Source organism: Sceloporus occidentalis, unplaced genomic scaffold (genome assembly GCF_023333645.1).
Source record: "Sceloporus occidentalis isolate IW3139 unplaced genomic scaffold, rSceOcc1.0.p SCAF_7, whole genome shotgun sequence".
NCBI classification, from domain to species: Eukaryota; Metazoa; Chordata; class Lepidosauria; order Squamata; family Phrynosomatidae; genus Sceloporus; species Sceloporus occidentalis.
In genome coordinates this window covers 37,703,205-37,722,829 of record NW_028316987.1, presented here as the reverse complement: position 1 = coordinate 37,722,829, position 19,625 = coordinate 37,703,205, and the positions used below count along the sequence as shown (strand labels likewise).

Sequence of the window (19,625 nt, the reverse complement as noted above, 5' to 3'; positions counted from 1 at the left end):
TTAGAATACATTACAAATATAAACAGACTTGCATGTTGGCTAAATTGCTATGTCATTACTTATTTCTCATAAAATGTGTGAAGGACCACTCATCATAATGCCCAAACTGATTATTATTACAATATAACTTTTTGTGTTCTCTTAGTATGCTGCTATTTTATCTTCTAAGGGGAAAACTTTAGAAAAGCTTCCATTCTTAAGAAGATTGTAAGGATAAAATAAACTGTAGCAAGTACATTTTTATACAGCTTATCAGTGCACTTAAGCACTCCCTAAGCGGTTTTACAATGTGTAAGCTAATTGCCCCAACAAACTGGGTACTCATTTTAGCGACCTACAGAAGAATGCCAGGCTGCGTCAACCCTGGAGCCCTGGGATCAAACTCACAACTTTGTGACTGTGAATGGCTGCAGTACAGGCATTTAGTCACTATGCCACCAGGGCTCCCTAATTTAATGACCCTAATGACCGTAAAATGTTTGTAGTTACATATTTAAGACAAGGGCCAAGATCTAAAGAACCATGAAATATGTTTCATGGGCCCAAAGAGTTTGTACAGTTTTTACTTCAGTAGAAGCTTCAAGTTGCCTCCCTTTTCAGAGGAGATAGTACACTGCTCTTGAAATGGGGGAGTTTCAAACATTGCTTGTGATATAGCTTGGCCATCTGTTCAAGTTTACTTTACTATGTATGCTATATATAGCATAGTGCCTTTTAATAAGATGTATAGAGTGAAGAAGAAATTTTCATTATAATCTATTCAAAATTTCATTCATTTTTGTTAGTCATTTTAAGAGAAACCTTCAAGCAATGCCTTACAATTGCAGTTCATTGGAGGCTGTGGTAGTATAATTACTGACAGAACATTAAAATGTGATCAGAAGCCATTCTCTAAATGTGATCATAGAGATCTGAAAGTCACATCAGTGTGTATTTTCTACTTTGTTGCCTTTGGCAGCATCTTAAACAACTGGCTTAGGAAGGAAGTAAAGGGGTCTGAGGAACTCTGCCAATAGTTTGTATAGGTCAGGACCATAGAGGATCCACGAAAAGGTGGTTTAGACCACCCTGGTGACTCCCTGTGGGTGGGCAGAATTTTTCCCCCAGTAAAGTACAGTGAATGAATTCTATAGGTTTTTGTAGTGACATATTAGTGATTATTTTCTCTTGTATCTTGTGAAATAAATGCATTATATAGTAGCTTCTAGATCTGTTTGTTTTATAGGTGCTTTAATTTTTTTTAATCAGTTAAAGAGCTTTCTCATTTTTGTGACTTTGGGGTGGGGCCATGCTTACCTGAGTATATCTCATGATCTCCAGTCTGTTGTGTCCAGTTGCTAAATGTGACCAGAAGAATGAGAAAGTGTAAATTCATATGCTAAGCGCAAGCATAATTTCTCTGGCATTGTATTCAGTTTTAAGAAATTGGAAGGCTGGTTTGAGTCATTTGGCTTTTTTTCAGGACCTCATACAGAATTAATGTTTCTGCATGCCTGATTGGTATTTATAGTCAGACATGGTAGTAGTAGTAGTAGTAGTAGTAATTTATTTATTACCCACTTCTCTCCACGGATTGAGGTGGGGAACAACAACAATTAATAGACAAACATCAGTTAAAAAGACATTGGTTAAAACACACATCAACTAAAAGAACAAATAAGATGTACATGTATTAAAACAATCTACATTAAAATTCATCATTTAAAATTCACTAATAATAATAGTATGACATGAATGTAAATTACATGAGTGACAAATGCTTTCTATTTACTCACCATGTGACTTAATATTGTTCTGTGGTCTCTGGAGGCCAGAGACCTAACTCATGTGTTCACATGTGTTTTGGGGCTCATAAATTGTATCAGCAGCACAGGTTGCCAGTTCTTCTGGCTCTCATTGTTTCTGATTGTTAGGACAGTTCTCTCTCTCTCTCTCTCTCTCTCTCTCTCTCTCTCTCTCTCTCTCTCTTTTCCCAGCTGCAAATCAGATGCCAGTTCCTATTATTCCATAGGAACTATCTGATGGTGATAAGGAACTCTGGGACATAGTCTTTGGAGAGCATGCTACAAAGGGTAGCAAACATCTTTCTGTCTCTGGTGATGCCGTAGTGGTATTAATCAAAATGCACTCTGCAGATTTTATAAATTCTTTTTCCTCCTTAACACATTTTCTGTGGTATGGGGCTGTGGAGGGGGGAAACAGTGGGAAAATAAAGGAGGGTTACAAATGAAATGTGAGATCACCTGGATTGATGTAAAATTCCAGTCAATGCACAGGGTGATTGCAGGATAAAAAATACCATTTGGAAGCACATTAGCATAGAATAAATCTTAGAGAATTCCTATACAATTCTGCTCTGCTTCACTGCTCTAAAGGAAGGACTAGCCCAGCAAATCACTGTTCTGTTCTGACACTGCTTTTGATGGGTTCCAATAAAATCTTGCAAAATGTGGGCATCCTGCTCAAATACTAAGAAATTACTCTGCTAAATATATACAACCAAGAATGATAAATTAACCTCATTTTTCCTCTCATAACTCCGCAGATCTTTGGGCCTGGATAAAATGTCCTCTTTTCTGTTTTATAATTTGAATTGTGTTGGGAAGTATAGTTTTGTTTCTGCTTAGTTGTATGTTACTGTGCAGTAGAGTGATCACCTAAAAACTCAAGAAAAGACAAAAGAGGGAGTCCTCAAACAATAGGAAAAATGCAATGTCCTAATATAGTTCTAAAATATTACCTAAGTAATTGCATTAAGAAGAAATGGCAGGCAAATTCAGTTATCACTCTGTCTGGGATCCATATTATGCTAATGGCTAAGATGTCACCATACTTTTCCAAAATATTGCAGTGAAGTGGATGGAACTTAGTTTTGCAAGCGTTTGGAAATCTCAGTTATCAATTCATGGTGTTTGCTTTGAGGGCTCATAAAATGTTTTATATTTAATGAGCAGATATTAAAACTCACAGAGAAAGAAGATGCTGTTCCTGTCCAAATTGCACCCCTGCAGCAGCTATTTCCAAAGATTTGAAATTTAATGTTATGATTACAGGTATTCAGCTTGGCATATATCTTTCAACACACAATGAAGTCTTCTGGTGCCCCCAAGTAGTAATTGGAAAATGTTTGGGGCAGAAACATTAGAATATATTTTGCAAAACTCTGGGGAGTGTCTTATTGCTTGTTGAAATAATTGTAAGCCTTATTCCAGATTTTGTTCTGTAGATATTAGTGCAGCATTGCTAGAGGTCATAGTGGGTTTTAATACTGTCAACATGCGGTGATTACCAAGCACTTCATTATGTTAGAGCATATGGTTCTTGCCCCCAAAGAGCTTACAGGACAATTTTATGTAGGAATAATGAGGGGGTGGTAGTGATAAGGAGCTGTTTCAAGGTTTAAGATGGAAACAAGAGTTTCGATGCAAAATCAACTTGGGCTCAAACTGAACATAACTACGAGGGAAGGGTTGAAACATGGTTTGATGCAAAAGATCTGGTAGAGAGTATCACTGTCACCAAATGCATCTGGGTGGGTATATAATTCAAGGCAAAGGGGATAATCTTGAAGGAAATTATAGCAATTCTCATTTTTATTTTTAGTAAAATGTCCAACTTTCTTGTCTCCTCCAGAGAAGATACTCAAAGCAGGTAACAAAAACATAAATGACATAAAAAAACAAAAGTACCCCACCTCCAAACTATAAAAAAGCAAAAAGCTAACAATAATTTGGTCTTAAAATGTTACACACCAATAATAAACTAAAAACAACATTAAAAACAACATTAAGAACAAGAAAAATGTTGGAAATGGCACATAATTTAAACAGTAGCAAAATCTTGCTGGAAGAAGGAAAATTTCTTTTTCTTTTCTCCTGTTTTTTCCCTTAAATTTGTATGCTTTTGTCAGGGCCCTGTCTCTTCTATTGTTTTAATCTATGAAGTGCTGTGTGTAGTGATAGGGCTATATATTTAACAACAACAATATGAAGAAGGTGATTTACCTTCTGGATCAAAGGAGTTCCACATACAGGGTGCTACCTCAAAGAAGCTTTTCTTATGTGCTGCTTTTTATTTTGTTCACTGATGCCACCTTCTGATTGCCATCTAACCAGCTCCATCAAGAGTTCTGATAGGAGAAGGGATGGATATGGCCCACTGGAGTTCTTGTACTGAGAGGAACAGCAACTCAGGGACAAGGGAGAGAAGGGAAATTGACCCACAGGGGGAAGGTAAGCTAGCTGAGTGAGGTGGCTGAGGGAACCTCTGGTTCTTGTTCAACTTGTATGCAGAAAATATCATATGAAGAGCAGGTTTAGACTCAGAAGAAGAGGAAGTAAAAACAGGAGGAAGTAGAATCAACAATCTAAGATATGCAGTGAGAAATATCACAGACTCGGAACAATTACTAAGGAGAATGTGCAAAGAAAGACTTACTGCTGAACATAAAGAAAACAAAAATAAAGCCCACAGAGGGTCTACATAAGTTCAACCTAGATAATGAGGAAATTGAAATAAGAGTTTCCATACCCTGGATCAAACATTGGTAAGAATGGTGACTGCAGTCAAGAAATAAGAAGACTAGAAATGGAAAGGGCAGCCATGAAAGAACTAGACATAATCATAAAGTGTAAAGATATACAACTGAATACTTAAGTTAGAATCATCCAATTCATTGTATTCCCCATCACCATGTATGGATATGAGAGCTAAACAATGGAGAATGCAGCTGCAAAGAAAATAAACTGAGATATATTGCTGAAGAAGAGTGCTGAGGATACTGTGGGTGGCCAAAAAGACAAACAAATTGCTTCTGGAACAGATCAAGACTGATCTTTCCCTGCAAGCTAGGATGACAAAACTGAGGCTGTTGTACTCTGGCCACGTCATAAGAAAGCATGTCTCACTAGAAAAGACGATGGTTGAAGAAAGAGAAGAAGACCACACAGCAGATGGCTGGACTCAGTTACAGAGGACATGGGCATGAGTCTGCAGTACTTGAGCAGAGCAGTGGAGAATAGAGAGTCTTGGAGATGCCTCATCCACAAGGTCACCATGAGTTGTGGTCAACTCAAGGGCACTTAACAACAACAACAATCTGAAACTGGAGCAGCAATAACAGGATTCAAAGCAGTAAATAAAAAATCTGTAGAATACTAAACCGAGAACATACTTCTTAAATTTTCTGTGGAATGATGGCCACTTAATTCTTCTCTAAATAAAAAAGATATGTAAATGCTAGTGGTATAGATAAAATGTTCCAGCAGGTGATGTCAACTGCCATCTAAATTAAGAGATACAGTGCAAGCATCAGATAAAGGAAAGATTTATTATTGAAGATCTCTTGGCACTGTAAAGTGATCTCTATGCAGAGAAATTCCTGTGGAGATTTGCTAACTACAATTTCATATGAAAGAATTTCTTGAGTCATTCAGATTTAATATAATATGCTGAATGACAGTGAAAAATGCTTCTTTTATGTATTACTCCAGAAATATTGTCACTTTGGAGACATGTAATAAAAGAGCTGTCAGTTGACACATTCCACATTGGTGTGAGATTTGCTTATAGAAAAATAGACATACTGAGGAAGTAGCTAAATGGAACACTTTAAAGATAGATAAATCAATGAATGCAATAGGCAATGAGGACTTGAGGGTATAATCTTTATTGCTTGGTCTCTTCTCTTCAAGGCTTCAGATGTCTTTTCCTTGTAGAGTTCAGAGATTCAGTGTCATCAGTATATGGGTGAAGACTCCCTTTTTTCATGCAATTCTGGTGAAATCATGGGTATTTTGATCAGAGTTTGGCTACAATAATGGAATGGATGAGGGCCAATAAAGAGAAACTCAGTCCAAACAAGATGGTAGTGTGTTAGTGAGTGGTTTGTTGGCCTGGTTGATTGATGCTCAGCCTTTTCTGGAGCTTGTCAAAACACCATGTTTCTGTACCTCTCAGAAAGTAGCAAAATAATTCAGCAAAACAACTTATCAAGCCACAGGGTACTATCAGATGTCACTTTAAGAAGCCAAGATGGCTTCATTTTAACTTTTAAAATGATTTAATTGTTTTTTAAATTTTATATTTATACATTTTAATGTATTGTTTTTAAATTATATTGTTTTAAATCTGCTGTTCTCCATCTTGAGTCCCTATATTGGGAGAAAGGTGGGATATAAGAAAATAATAATAATAATAATAATAATAATAATAATAATAATACCAGTCCACGATGCAGATGGAAAGGGTACTGTTTCAGTGGTAAACTCTGCTAGGCACTCTCTTCTCCAGAAATCTCTGAATTCCAGCAGTGTTCACATATTTCCTAACCCTGTGGACTGGTATAATGTATTGTAGGCTGCACACTTATTTGATTTTATGAACTCAGTATTAAGAAGAAAAGCATATTGACATGTAACCCTGAGAAAGTTAGCAAAATGCCCATAGGGAGTATTGATTTAAGTAAGAGAACCTGAACTAATCTTCAGCACTTTGAAAATAACTTTTTTAAAAAACCCAACAGATCAGTTGGCATTTACTTTGTCTTTCTGTCTGTGCTTTTGCTGCTTTTCTATCACCACATATGATATAGTGTTAGTTCCTTTGCCTTTTATGTACAGACTATTCCAGAGTCTGAAATGCACTGTTGTACATTAAAGAAAGAAAGAAAAAATCTCTGCAAAAATATATATAACTGTTACTCAGTAGAATATATCTGAAATAGGTTGTTATTGGGAAACAACTATTTTTGGAGCTTTCCTTGGAACATTCTTGGTCTTTTGGGGGCCTTCCAGTGCAGTGACCAACAACTTTATCATTTGAAACACCTCATTATGAACTGTACCCAGGTATAATAGTCTGTTTTGTTACAAACTGTGGAAAAATAGTTTGTTACTCTTGTTCCCTAATAGAAATTGAGGTTGGAGACACTGCCTTATTTTGCCTTTCAGGTCAGTCTGTTAATTTGACTCAAAATGAACTGTTAAAAGATGTCATTCTGGCTGATTCTAGGCTGTGGTTGTTTTATACACACACACACACACACACACACACACACACACACACACACACTTCTTACAAAGTGCATATTAATTTTATTAGCCGGCCTTTATGTTTAATACCAACATTGAAACTTCCTTTGCTAATCAGATCGTGCCCTCTGATAAACTAGTTTGCTTTCTACTGAAGTCCTATGGGTTGCAGACTATGATATGTGAGATATAATAGTTTGATTTATGGCAAGAGATTGGTTGTTTAAAAATATATTTATTTTATTTTATATATGTGTCTGTGTATGTATTAGTATATGTGCTGCTGAAGCAATTTTATCTAAGTTTAATGTAATTTAACTTTACAAAAAGGTGGGGTTGAATTTTGGGGGGATTTTACAAGTGACATAATAAATTGTGACCCGCTCTGACAAAATTATTTTTTTACTGTTATATCCATTAGGGAGCTTTCTGCATATGTATACATACACATACTTTCTCTCTGTCTGTCTCTCTCCCTGTTCACATATCAGTGTTTGCAAGGACAGGGAAGTTTAAATTTCTTAATACCCACTGAGACCTAGGGATCTGAACTAGGGATTGGGGAGAAGTGTTTTCCCCATCAGTTTCTTTATGCGCGGAAGGAAGTAAACATATTCCATCCCCAGCGATTCCAGCTATAATAGCTATTTCCCCCCAATCACAGTAATATCAGATACCTGTGGAGAAATCTCTCCTTCTTGTAACTCCAACCAAGACTGCTCTTTCCCACATCCAATGATCCCAATGAGAACTGATCATTCTGTATACTAAGTGTATGAGAAGTGGCAGCCTGGGTGACTATCTCCTCCATAATGTTCCCAGTCAAAAGAATTGTCATAATGCTGCTAATACCAGAGCAAGAGCAACAATCTTTCCCCTGCCATGTAGCTAATCAGTTAGGCAGCAGGAAAGAATGAGTGGTTTTTCCTGTGGCTTTGTACCACCAGAAGTTTCCAGATACTTTCTAAAGAGGAAATCCATCTTGAACCTGCATAATCCAACCTTAATCTAGCAAATGCATGTTCAATGATAGACAAATATGCTATCACAAGGAACAGATGCAATTAGACTAGAGAGAACTAGACTGGTAATTACTTCCCAGAGGACGTTTTCTGCTGCCACTCCAAAAATCTGGAACGATCTGCCGGACAAGATCTGCCAGCTAACATCTTTGGAGACCTTTAAGAAGGCAATAAAAATGGATCTCTTCCGGCAGGCCTTCCCAAATTGATCCCCTAATCTCACTGTCCACTTGCTTAAATTGTTCTCTTCGGACTGATTCGTTCTTGACTGATTTTATTGCCCATTGTTTGGGAATTGCTTTTAATCTTAATTTTAGTGGGGGGAGTGGGAATCAGGAGTCTAGTGTACACTGGTGCCTCGGGTTACGAAATTAATTCGTTCCGCCATTCCTTTCGTAACCCGAAAATTTCGTAACCCGAGAAGGCTTTCCGTTAGCACTGGAAAGCCTATAGCTGCACTTTGCAGCATTTGAATTTCGCGCCGAAATGAATTTCGTAACCCGAAAAATATTTCGTAACCCGAAACAGTTTTTGCCAATCCAACTTTTTCGTATCCCGGAAATTTCGTAACCCGATCATTTCGTATCCCGAGGCACCAGTGTACTTTTATCTATCATTTCTGTGCCTTTGATTTTATTGTTTTCTCTTTTTCTATGCTGTTACCCACCTTGATCCAACACAGGGAGAGGCAGGTTATAAATAAATACGATGATGATGATGATGATGATGATGATGATGATGATGATGATGATGATGATGATGATCCGGAAATGCACTTTTGACCATAGCCTCCATCCAAGAACAAATCCAGGTTCATAGGAAGTCAGAAACTATGCACCAGATTTTTCATGTGATGGTGCAACTCTGTGTAAATGTGGTCATGTTCTTATCCCTTAAGCAGCAAGTCTGTCTTAAACATTTGTGTTATGTGTGGTTTATTGCTAGTTTGTTTGTCCACTCAGTCTGTTTTCAGTATTGGAGTTTTAAGGAGTAGAGGCAGAACAGGATCCACATGGTTTGAAGTAGGCAACTTGCATATGTAATCTACATTGCTACAGCTTCAGCCTGAAGCAACCTGGAAGAAGGAAAAGAGAGAAAGTACCAACATATGGTGAAGGAAAATATGAGCTTTCAAACATATGCATGAAACTGTTTGTATTTAAGATCTGTCACATTAAAATATTTTTCAAAGATATTGCAATTGTTTCCATCTTGAGAGAGCTAGGATAGACTTGTATGATAATGAGCCTGTCACTTTGTTTTGGTTGATACTTTGGATATTTCAACCCTTTGCTTCTGCAGAGTACGTGAATTCCCTTGCCTGAGTGATATTGCTGCTTTATGCTCTTCCTCAGGCTGAGGTGTTGGAGATGGGCTGAGAATGGAACACTGCCAAAATGTAATCTCATCTGCCCATAAGATCATTTTGCTTCCTACATAGGAGAAACAGTTGTGTCTTTACAGAAACTAATAAATGTACACAAATCTGACATTTGTAAAAACAACAACATTCCAAAACAAAAGGATAAATGTGTCTGGCTTGAAGGTTCTAATTCTTATTCAACAAAAGGAGCTTAAAGGGGACACACAGAAACTGCTAAACTAGAACTCATTAGAAAATATATTCAGTTTGCCTAGGTATGAATTGAGAAAGAGCTTTTGTCCCTCACTGTAGATGTTAATGAACATAGGAAAGAGAATTATTATGTTATTTATCATTACTGCTTTTTATGTGCTTATCTTGTACACATGACTTAGAATTGTCACCATTTTTACTTCTTGTATATCCTGGCCATTTCAACTCCACTTTTAACAATCTTTGTTTCTGTGCTTGTGTGCCTACATATCTGTTTCTGTAAAGCTATATCCATAAAACAGCTGTAATACTATATCTGATGAAATAGGCTTAAGTCTTTGAAAGCTATTGACATAATCAGGCAGGCTAGTCATATACACACTTCCCTTGGAAATGAGTTATTACCAAGGAAAGAAAAATGACCCAGTTTATGCAGAGAATGGACCCTAGAATGTTTCGAAGGCACTTCATTTCATATTTCTGCAACTAGTCAAATATGGACACCTGACCTGGGTAGTACATGTCTCCAAGAGACCAAATAGGATAGCATATGTCAGGAGCAGGCAAAGTGGAGCCCCCAAGACTGCCCAGCACAGCCTTCTCTACAAAATTTTTATTTTTAAAAATGCCCTGCATGCTACCAGGAAGTTTAGAGGACAATTTGGATACATACCCCTTGGGGTATTTTAGTATCAGAAGCGACTTTTTTTCAAACAGAAAGTAAATTATTAAAGTCGTCTTTTGGGCCTACAAAAACATAAGACTCCAAAGTGTGATAAAATTTCCCGCACCCCAAGGAGGATGGAGTCATTTTAGCAAAACTGTAAAAAAAAATGTGGCAGGACAATATGATCCCCAAAGTCCATTGTAGGCCTAATGCAACCAGTGCAGAGGGGCAAACTGGTTTGCTCTCCCCTCCTCTGCCTGACCATACTGCTTCAGCCCCCCTCAAGCTTTCAGGGTCCAGTGTGGCTCCAGTAATGCTGGACTCTAAAGGCAGCCCCCCCCCCAAGAGTTCAGAGTCTGGCATGACTGCTACTGAGGCTGGTGCAGTTGCTGGGGCAGCAGGAATAATAATAATAATAATAATAATAATAATAATAAAAAATTATGTTTATGTATCGCCTTTCCAAAGTGGTTTACAAAATTACGAAAGCAAATCCATAAGATACAATAAAATACAATACAGTAATACAATAAAAAATACCAATACAAACATACAATACAATACCACTCTAATACAATACAATACAAATAATTCCCTCCTCCCCCCTTTACATATATAACAAAATATCTAAATATAACAATGATAAAATATAAAATAAATCCTTAAAACCATTAGTTAAACAATCAAAACAGAAGGAAGTGGAGATATTAGATATTAGATTCTTTATATTTAAAAGATGAGTGGCTATTAATTAATGTTGTTGTTGATTCTAAAGCCATTATCATCATGGTGGGTGGAGCAAGGCAGTCCTCCTCCACTTGAGTCCTCCAGACCTTTCTTTGCTTGCTCATTACTTATGCCCTCTGGAGTCCTACCCCTCCGCAATTTTAGGGTGCATTCTACATCCCCCATACACCCCTAGTGATGCCACTGCCACACGGTATACCGTACATTCCGCCTCGCACCCTCAGAACGTCTGGGCAGCAATTACTGAAGGTGCCTGGGGCTAGGTTAGCCTCCACCACACGGAGGACATTCTCCACGGCTGCCCCAGCCCTTTGGAATACGCTGCCCACTGAGCTCCGCTCGACTACCACCCTGGCCCAATTCAGGAAGGACCTGAAAACCTTCCTGTTCCAACAGGCATTCCCCGACTAAAATCCTGTGGGCCTCCCTCCTCTTCCGTGGCCAAGAGGTTGGGCTATGGGGCTTTTATGCCTGTTATTTTAAATGGAGGGCTGATGTATTTGTATTTTAATCTTTTGTATTGTATGGATTGTTTTAATCTCTGTTGTAAGCCGCCCTGATCGCAGGAAGGGCGGGATATAAATAAAAATTTTATTATTATTATTTATTATTATTTATTCCCATTGGCTGCAGCTATTTCTTTCTTTGAAACTCTTAATGGACTAGCAGAAGTGAGTAGCATTACTCTAGAGCAGTGGTTCCCAACCTTCCTAATGCCATGACCCTTTAATACAGTTCCTCATGTTGTGGTGACCCAAACCCATGAAATTATTTTTGATGCTACTTCATAACTGTAATTAAATAGGTGTTTTCCAATGGTCTTAGGCGACCCCCATGAAAGGGTCATTCGACCCCCAAAGGGGTCCTGACCCACAGGTTGGCAACCACTGCCCTAGAGGATATAGGGGGCAACTTTGCTACACCCCATAAGTGTTTTAGTTCCAGGAGAGGACCTTTAAATCAGAAAGTGAACCAGTTTATATCTTTATTTTAAATAAAAAGCCCCTCTTAAACCAGCAGTGGAAGGAATAGTGTGGAATTATCTCCAAAAGCAGGTGTGACAGGATTGTTTAGCCCGCTAAGGCCTAGTGTGCCTCCCCAACCTCTGACATTTACCCTCCACATATGCTGCTCTTAAGTCCCATCAAAGAGGTTCTGCCAGTGAAGTATATAAAATGTTTGCAATACTATAAGCTTTCTAATGGCTTTTAAAGAGCTATCAACAGCAACATTTTAAACTTGCAGATCATTAAAAGTAACAAGCTTTCTAATTTTAAGTATTTTTGTTTTGTTTTGTTTCCCATTTAATTTGGGTCCTGGATGATAGCATTTTCACTGAAATGTAACCTTCATTTGTTCTGATGGGTTTTGAAATATTTTAAGAATTACATAGAGGTTGGTAATGGTTCAGTAGAGGAATATCTGACAGTCTGATAGAATTGTAGGTTTATATTCCTTATTTATTTATTCACTAGCTTTAATTATCCCATTGCAATGTTTCAGGAATAAAGGAAGCAATTCTTGCCTCCCCTTGCAAATACTGGTTTTGATTATTGCTGTTGAATGCCTGCCAGTTAAAATTTGTCTCATGTTTTATATTCCTGATGTCTCCCACAAGGCAGCATGCATTCAGAATGCAGACAGGAGAAGGAAACGGTGAAGAAAGAAAAGAGAACAAATTCACAGATTCTGCAGTAACACCTGTAGCAACCTTTTATAGAAACTGGATCACACAGTTTAATTTTGCAAAAGAGAAGCTAATCATAAGAATATTAGTATTGTAATTAAATCACTTACCCACTGGGAAGTGCAGATGGTCTACTTTTGGATGTTGAAAAATAAATTAGGAGTGCCTCTCTCACTTCATGCAGTGTTAATTTGGCCTTTAGGGCTGAACTTTTTAGGATGCTGGTGCTGGAATATCCTGTAAAATGCCTAATAATCCTCAACAAATTAAATATAATTTATCAAAGCTCAAACCATATCATTATCTTTAGATCCCTCCAGCTTCTTTCTTTAGTGTAGGTAGCAGTAAGAAACACTCACTTTACATCTTCCTTAAAAAACTCAATGTATATATTTGATACATCTGAAGCAGAAGTATGCTTGATTATGCAAAGAAAATACCCATCACTGTTTCCCAACACTTTTAAGTTTGTATAGCATTTGACATAGAGGCTATTTTTTCAGTTGATCTCTCACTCTCTAGAAAGTGCCTTAACTTAAAATGATTTTTCATGGCCACTAGCTAAAGAAAAATGCAACCTTTGCAGATTTTGCATAGCTAGATAATTTGTTACAAATTTATGTAAAATGAAGTAGATTTTAGATGGGCAGGATAGCTTCTGAAAAGTGAAGGTAAAGTTATTTCATCCTCCACCATGCATTACTGAATGCTTGTTGTACTGATACTGTGTCTCTAAAGAAAACAGCTGTTATATCTATTATTCAGTGATTTACTTCCCAATGCCATTCTTCTGAGTTACATACAGCATGTGTTCAACCGCATCTTGGGGAGGGGGCCAAAAACCTTAAAATCTTGTTTAACTGCTGCAGTGTCTTGATTATTTGGACATTTTAGTAACTTAGTAATTTCAAAGAAAAATTTACATGCAGAAATACTTGTGTCTGACACAGCAACCTGCTGTGTCCATTATATTTCCATGGATTCGAGACATAAGAACATGAAACCTATTAAAATGTACAGTTGACTAGCCCTAAAATAGATTCTTTCTGTTAAGGACCATCTTTACTAAAACCTGAACAAGTCAAAGAAACCACAGGGTTACTAATATCTAATAATTAACAGGCAAGTACTAATATTTTATATAACAAATTAATATTTTTGAACAAAGGTAGATCATTTCCAGGTTATTGTTTTTGGTCTAATTTTCTGTCCATAAAACACTTTCATGGTCGCTAACAATAAAAAAAAATTAAAACATAAACTGGGGAACTAACAGCCAACAAATCAAAGCAAGGCAAAAATCCATTAAACAGCAGCAGAGTGGCATAAAATAGCAGCAGTAATGTCAACAAGAGACAATTCAGGGAAGCCCAAACCTCAGTCATAACCTAACAAAAAGCAGAATGTCTTGATTCAGAAACCTAAATGTGAGTAGGGAACAAGCCAGCTCAGTTCTTTGACATCAACACTCAAAATACTGCCTCATGTTTACCTCATACGGTAGTTGGATACAGAGCTGGGCCACTGTTTTGGTTCTCAGGGTACATGTAGCTTCTTAGAGAAAGTGGCACATCTTTAAATGCCAACCACCAAATTGTTTGGAGCTTTCGAGATAAAACCAAAACTATATGTAATAAATGAAGATTGTTGCTGTTTGTCATAAAGTTGGATGAAACGTATGAATGAGAGACCTCTAAGACCTCTAATATTTGCTGAAAAGCAAATATATTTATTATGCAATTTCACATACATAAGGATTTTTGCTTAATATAATACAAGTAATAAAATAAAAATTTTACAGTGTGAAATTCAATGTACATTATAGGCTATTTACAACCCAGTCCAGGAAAAAAGTCTCCTCTGTGCACCACATTATCTGAAGAGTTTCAATGGAGGATATCAAGCATAAACAGGCATTTGCATAGCAGCATAGCTGACAAGAGAAAATGAGTCTTTAATAAAAAGCAAAAACATTTTCCATTACCAGTCATTACACTAAGAGGTAAAAGGTAAAGGTTTCCCCTTTGACAAGATTGTCAAGTCGTGTCCAATTGTAGGGGTTGATGCTCATCTCCACTACTAAGCTGAAAAATCAGTGTTGTCAAAGACAACTCTGTGATCATGGGGCCAACATGACTGCATAGAACGCTGTTACATTCCCACTGAAGCAGTACCTATTTACATACTTGCACTTTTACATGGTTTCGAACTGTTAGGTTGGTAGCAACTGGGAGTAGTGATGGGAGCTCACTCTGTCACACAGCACTTGGGTGTCAAACTGCTGACCTGCCAATCTTGCAATGATCAGAATCAGCATCTTACCCACTGAGCCACCACACCCCATCACTAAGGGGTGGATGGCACTATATATTTGATTGGGATTTCATTGCGTCTTTTCACTCCAAAACTACCAGCGCAAGGTCAAATCTGTTAATCAGTTGCTCTGTTCTTTGGTAAATTTTCCATCAAAAACCTTTGTTTCCAGAAAATTCAGAGGTTGTATAATTGGTAGGAAAAGCTATTCTGGTTCAGTGCGTTTACCAGTTAAGGTCTAAGGGTTTGGTATAACTGCTCCTCTTGATACCAAGATTAGATATAATTGTGACAGTAAACTTCATTTTATTTTGTACTCAATAATTAAAACATTGTGACCATGGCCTTCCTGGATATTGCTTCAGGATAATACATTTGCCATCCATTTATTTGTGCAACATCTATAAAAATCCTTTCCAATTCTTTCTCCAATGTCAAAGTGACTTGTAAAAATTGCATTAAAATATGAGAAATTTAAAGTCATAAGACCAAAATTTTTTTCCCTCTGAGCTGAAAATGTTATGTCCTTCCTTAATAGTACAACCTTGTGCTTATTCATATACTGTTACATAGTGTGTTTTCTTTAACATGTTGAATCTTGTCATTTATTTAATAATAAAGAAGCACAGTAGCAAATAAATTCTCACCCTTGCTTTAGCGGAAATTAAAGGAGGTAAAGTCTGTTGGAAAAGCTTTAAAAATGAATAAAAACATCACCCACCTCTAAATTAAATAAAGCTAATATTAAATTTACAAGGGCCTATTTTTTCCCACATTTTTGTCTTTATAACACATTAAAAAGTCCTGTGTAGAGAATACTGGCCATAAACATTTCAATTTACTTTGCAGGCAGGATGTCATATACTTGATAATAAATAATATATTTGGGAGGGAGATGTTCTTGAATATTTCTATAGTTGGATCAGCATAATGGAAGAGAGATGCTTTTTTGAAACATAGCACACATATTTGCATCATTAACAGCAGTATTTGTTGCCCCCCCCCCCCCCCCAAGCGATGAGCATGTGCAGGAGCATTTAACCTCTGATAACAAGAATGGTGAAATATAGTACTGCCTAAAACGAGCATGTCAAGGTAGTGAACTTTGTTGTAACTTGATTTCTAAAAAGCTTCCATTTAAGCAGCAGGCATTCTGCTCTTATCCTTTTTTGAGGTAATATTTCAGTGATGGGCACACATCTGTAACAAGAAGAATGCTAATATTTTCAGGTGATTTGCAGCTTTCAGTTCATGCTGTCATTTCCCTCCATTCTATAGTGTCCTTATAAGATGAGGACCTTGTTTTTTGCTTTGTAACAGGGGGTGGTTATGTTAGTCTATTCCAGGAAATTCAGCAATATTTACTGGCACTTTTATGACCAGCGTTTATTTGAATGGCATAACCTTCCATGAATTTGCGTCCAATAGTATTTCACTGTTTTATAGTCATAGTTAGAAATATTATTGGTGAGAGATCCAGTTTATCTTTGAATGCTTCAGAGACATTGCCTTTATATGTATTGAATTCTTGCTTCAAATTATGTATTTTGCATATACAGTCGGCCTTTCTTATACACGGATTTTTTATACACGGATTCAAGCATACACTGTTTGAAAATGTTCAAAAAAAGTATAAATTTCAAATATCAAACCTTGATTTTCCATTTTTTATAAGGGACACCATTTTGCTATGTCATTATATTTAATGGGACTTGACCATACACGGATTTTGTTATACACGGGAAATCTTGGAACCAAATCCCAGCATATAACAAGAGTCCACTGTACTCAGTAAATTTAGCCTTTTGGTAAAAGAAGGTCTCCTTTCATCTACAAAGAGTTTTTGCTCTAGGAGAGGGATTTCACTACTTAAGGGGAGAGTTGGGCAGTCACTGGTTTCTTCTCCCCTTCAGCCTCCACTTACATGTTCTGAAGGTTTCCCAAACCCTCCAGGAAAAGTTTTTGGGGTGCACAAGATGTTACAAGGGGAGGGTGAAACTGGCAAATATCCCTTCCCTTCTTTTCATTAGAAGCTACATTTCCTAAGTGGTATATAGGAACGTATTTAGGATGCACTCCCAATAAAAGGAGTAAATTCTGGATCTATGCTATACTCGTGTTATTGTCTTTCTTTTCAAACTTCTTTTTAATGCATCTGTAACTAAGGCGGGTTACAGACTGCCAAAAAGTGGTGGTCTGCCGCCGCCGCCGGTTACAGCATCCGGGAACCGCAGCAGCCAAATGGCGCGGTTCCCGGACGCTGCAAAGAAGGAGCGCAAAAATTGCTCTCCTTCCTGCGCCCTGGAAGAGATGCCACAAGTGCCGAAGCGCGCACTCACAGCATCATTTCCAGGGTGCGACGTGCGGATGCAGCACGACGTGCGGATGCAGCGCGTCCTCTACGTCAAGATGGCGGCGACCGTGTGGAACGGCCACCACCATTTCGTAGGACTCAGTCTGTACTAGGGTTAGGGGCGTCTGGAAGAGACGCCCCTTTCTAACCCTAGTATGGACTGAGTCCGTGCTAGGGTGCCCATCTGTAACGCGCCTACGATATTTACTTGGCCAATCTTGGTGGTTTCATTTATGCTTTGAATGAAAGAAATACAGAGTAGCCTCCGTATCTGTATACTTGCCATCCACAGATTTTAGCATCCGCAAATGGCAAGCCCCCATTGTTCCTAATGGCAACACATATACACGGCTGTACTGGGGGACACATGGGTGATGCTGCCATTAGGGAAAATGGGACTTGAGGTCCTGTATTTTTGGTAGGCCTGACTGTATTTGACTGGTAGCACCTGCAGTCCTTAAAATTTGTTTCACAACAATTTCCATGCAGAATTGACCAAAGCCAGAAACCTTATGAGTATTTTGTCCTGAACAAAAATACCCATGTTTATCTAAAGGTCCCAACCTTGTATAGAAACATTTGGGATATCAGTCTAAGCTTTACTATGAAGTTTAGTTAAATGTGCATTCTAGAACAAAACACACACACACACACACCCACACACCCACACACCAGAACAAATCCATATGAATTCTGGAAGTACCCAAAGAAGCTGATAGACTGGATTAAAACCATTTCTATAGTCTTCACTTTCTTCCTACAAGATAAAAGACCAAGTGTGGTGACTTGGTATCAGTATGTGACACCACAGCAGGTGAAATTGTATAGTATATTATATTCACAGTGTGTGGATATGTATATTATGGCAGATAGAATTCAAAGACATAGCCATGTTAATCTAGAATATCAATATGCAAAAGGATCTTGTAGCACTTTCAGAAGAAAAAAGTTGGTAGCATAAGCTTTTGTAGATTTAGTCTACTTACTCAATGCATGAAGTGAATTACTGCCTAGGAATAGATGTTTCAAATCAGACTGTATGAATAGCCACAGAAATGCAAAACGTGCAGGTATGATGGTGAGATATCAAATTCATTTTTAACAATGGCCATGGAGGGACAAACGTAGGAGGAAGCATGTTGCTTAAGGCCAGGATTGGTGGATGACCATATGAATAGTAGAGAGAGTTTAGGAATGTAGTGTGATGCTGGCTGAAAACCAGACTGGAGATGTGATAAATTGGTCAAGAGTGCCCTCATGAGGCTGGGGTGTTAACTACTGTTATAATATGTGTAGTGTGCAAGGAAATTAAAACATAAACCAGACTTTAGGAAATGGAATACATAAAAGCTAGTTACAGAACACTTCAGTCTTGCTTTGCATTCCATCCTTACCCTCAAGACAACTGCCTTTGAACAAAGAAACTACAAAGGAAGAGTGGAAAGAAAAACAGCTGAATAGGAATATATCCACAAATTCCAGTCCATCAACAGTGGGTTGAACAAAGTATTAATTTGGTCTTTTACTAATTATATATATTGGCATTTAGGCATCCCAACAGTATAGACTGGATTTGAGTAGCCAAGTATTTTCTTGCTTTTAACTATTGAAGAGTTAAAAGCTGGCATCTACTTTGTATATGGAGAAGAAAAATAAAGAAGGGGAAGCATCAAGAATGTTATTAGAACTAGATCTCAGGTATCTTTATTTGAGAAGAACAGTAGGCTAAAATATGGACCATGCCACCTTATAAATCATTATCAACCTTATTCAGAATATGTATAGCCATAGAAATGTATAGAAAATGTATACATATATATATATATATATATATATATATATATATATATTAAAGAAAATGTATAGCCATAGGATCCAGTGGCTCAGTGGTTAAGATGCTGATTCTGAGAATTGCAAGACTGGCAGGTCAGCAAGTCGAGACCCAATTGCTGCTTGACAGAGTGAGTTTCTGTCACTAGTCTCCGCTTCTGTCAACCTAGCAGTTTGAAAGCTAGATTGTGTTACACAGAGGGGCAGGATAAAAATAAATTTCGTTATTATTATTATTATTATTATTATTATTATTATTATATTAAAAGTGCAAGTAGATAAATAGGTACCACTTCAGTGGGAAGGCAACAGCGTTCTGTGCAGTAATGCTGGCCACATGATCACTGACTCTTTGGCTTAGTAATGGAGATGAGCACTGCCCCCTGTAGTCAGACATGG

General features: G+C 37.6%; 1 protein-coding gene across 2 annotated transcripts in view; it reads left to right on the top strand.

The window, feature by feature from the left end:
• Positions 1-19,625, top strand: part of BBS9 (Bardet-Biedl syndrome 9) — a 259,252-nt gene that overhangs the window by 127,824 nt on the left and 111,803 nt on the right. The window contains exon 22 of one of the 2 annotated variants that reach the window (XM_089532608.1): positions 8,736-9,142. The exons of the other annotated variant lie outside the window; for it this stretch is intronic. Within the exon in view, the coding sequence (XP_089388734.1) occupies positions 8,736-8,752 (17 nt within the window). The 3' untranslated portion in view covers positions 8,753-9,142. Of the gene's footprint in view, positions 1-8,735; positions 9,143-19,625 lie in introns of those variants that run through there. 2 annotated transcript variants of the gene reach the window in all.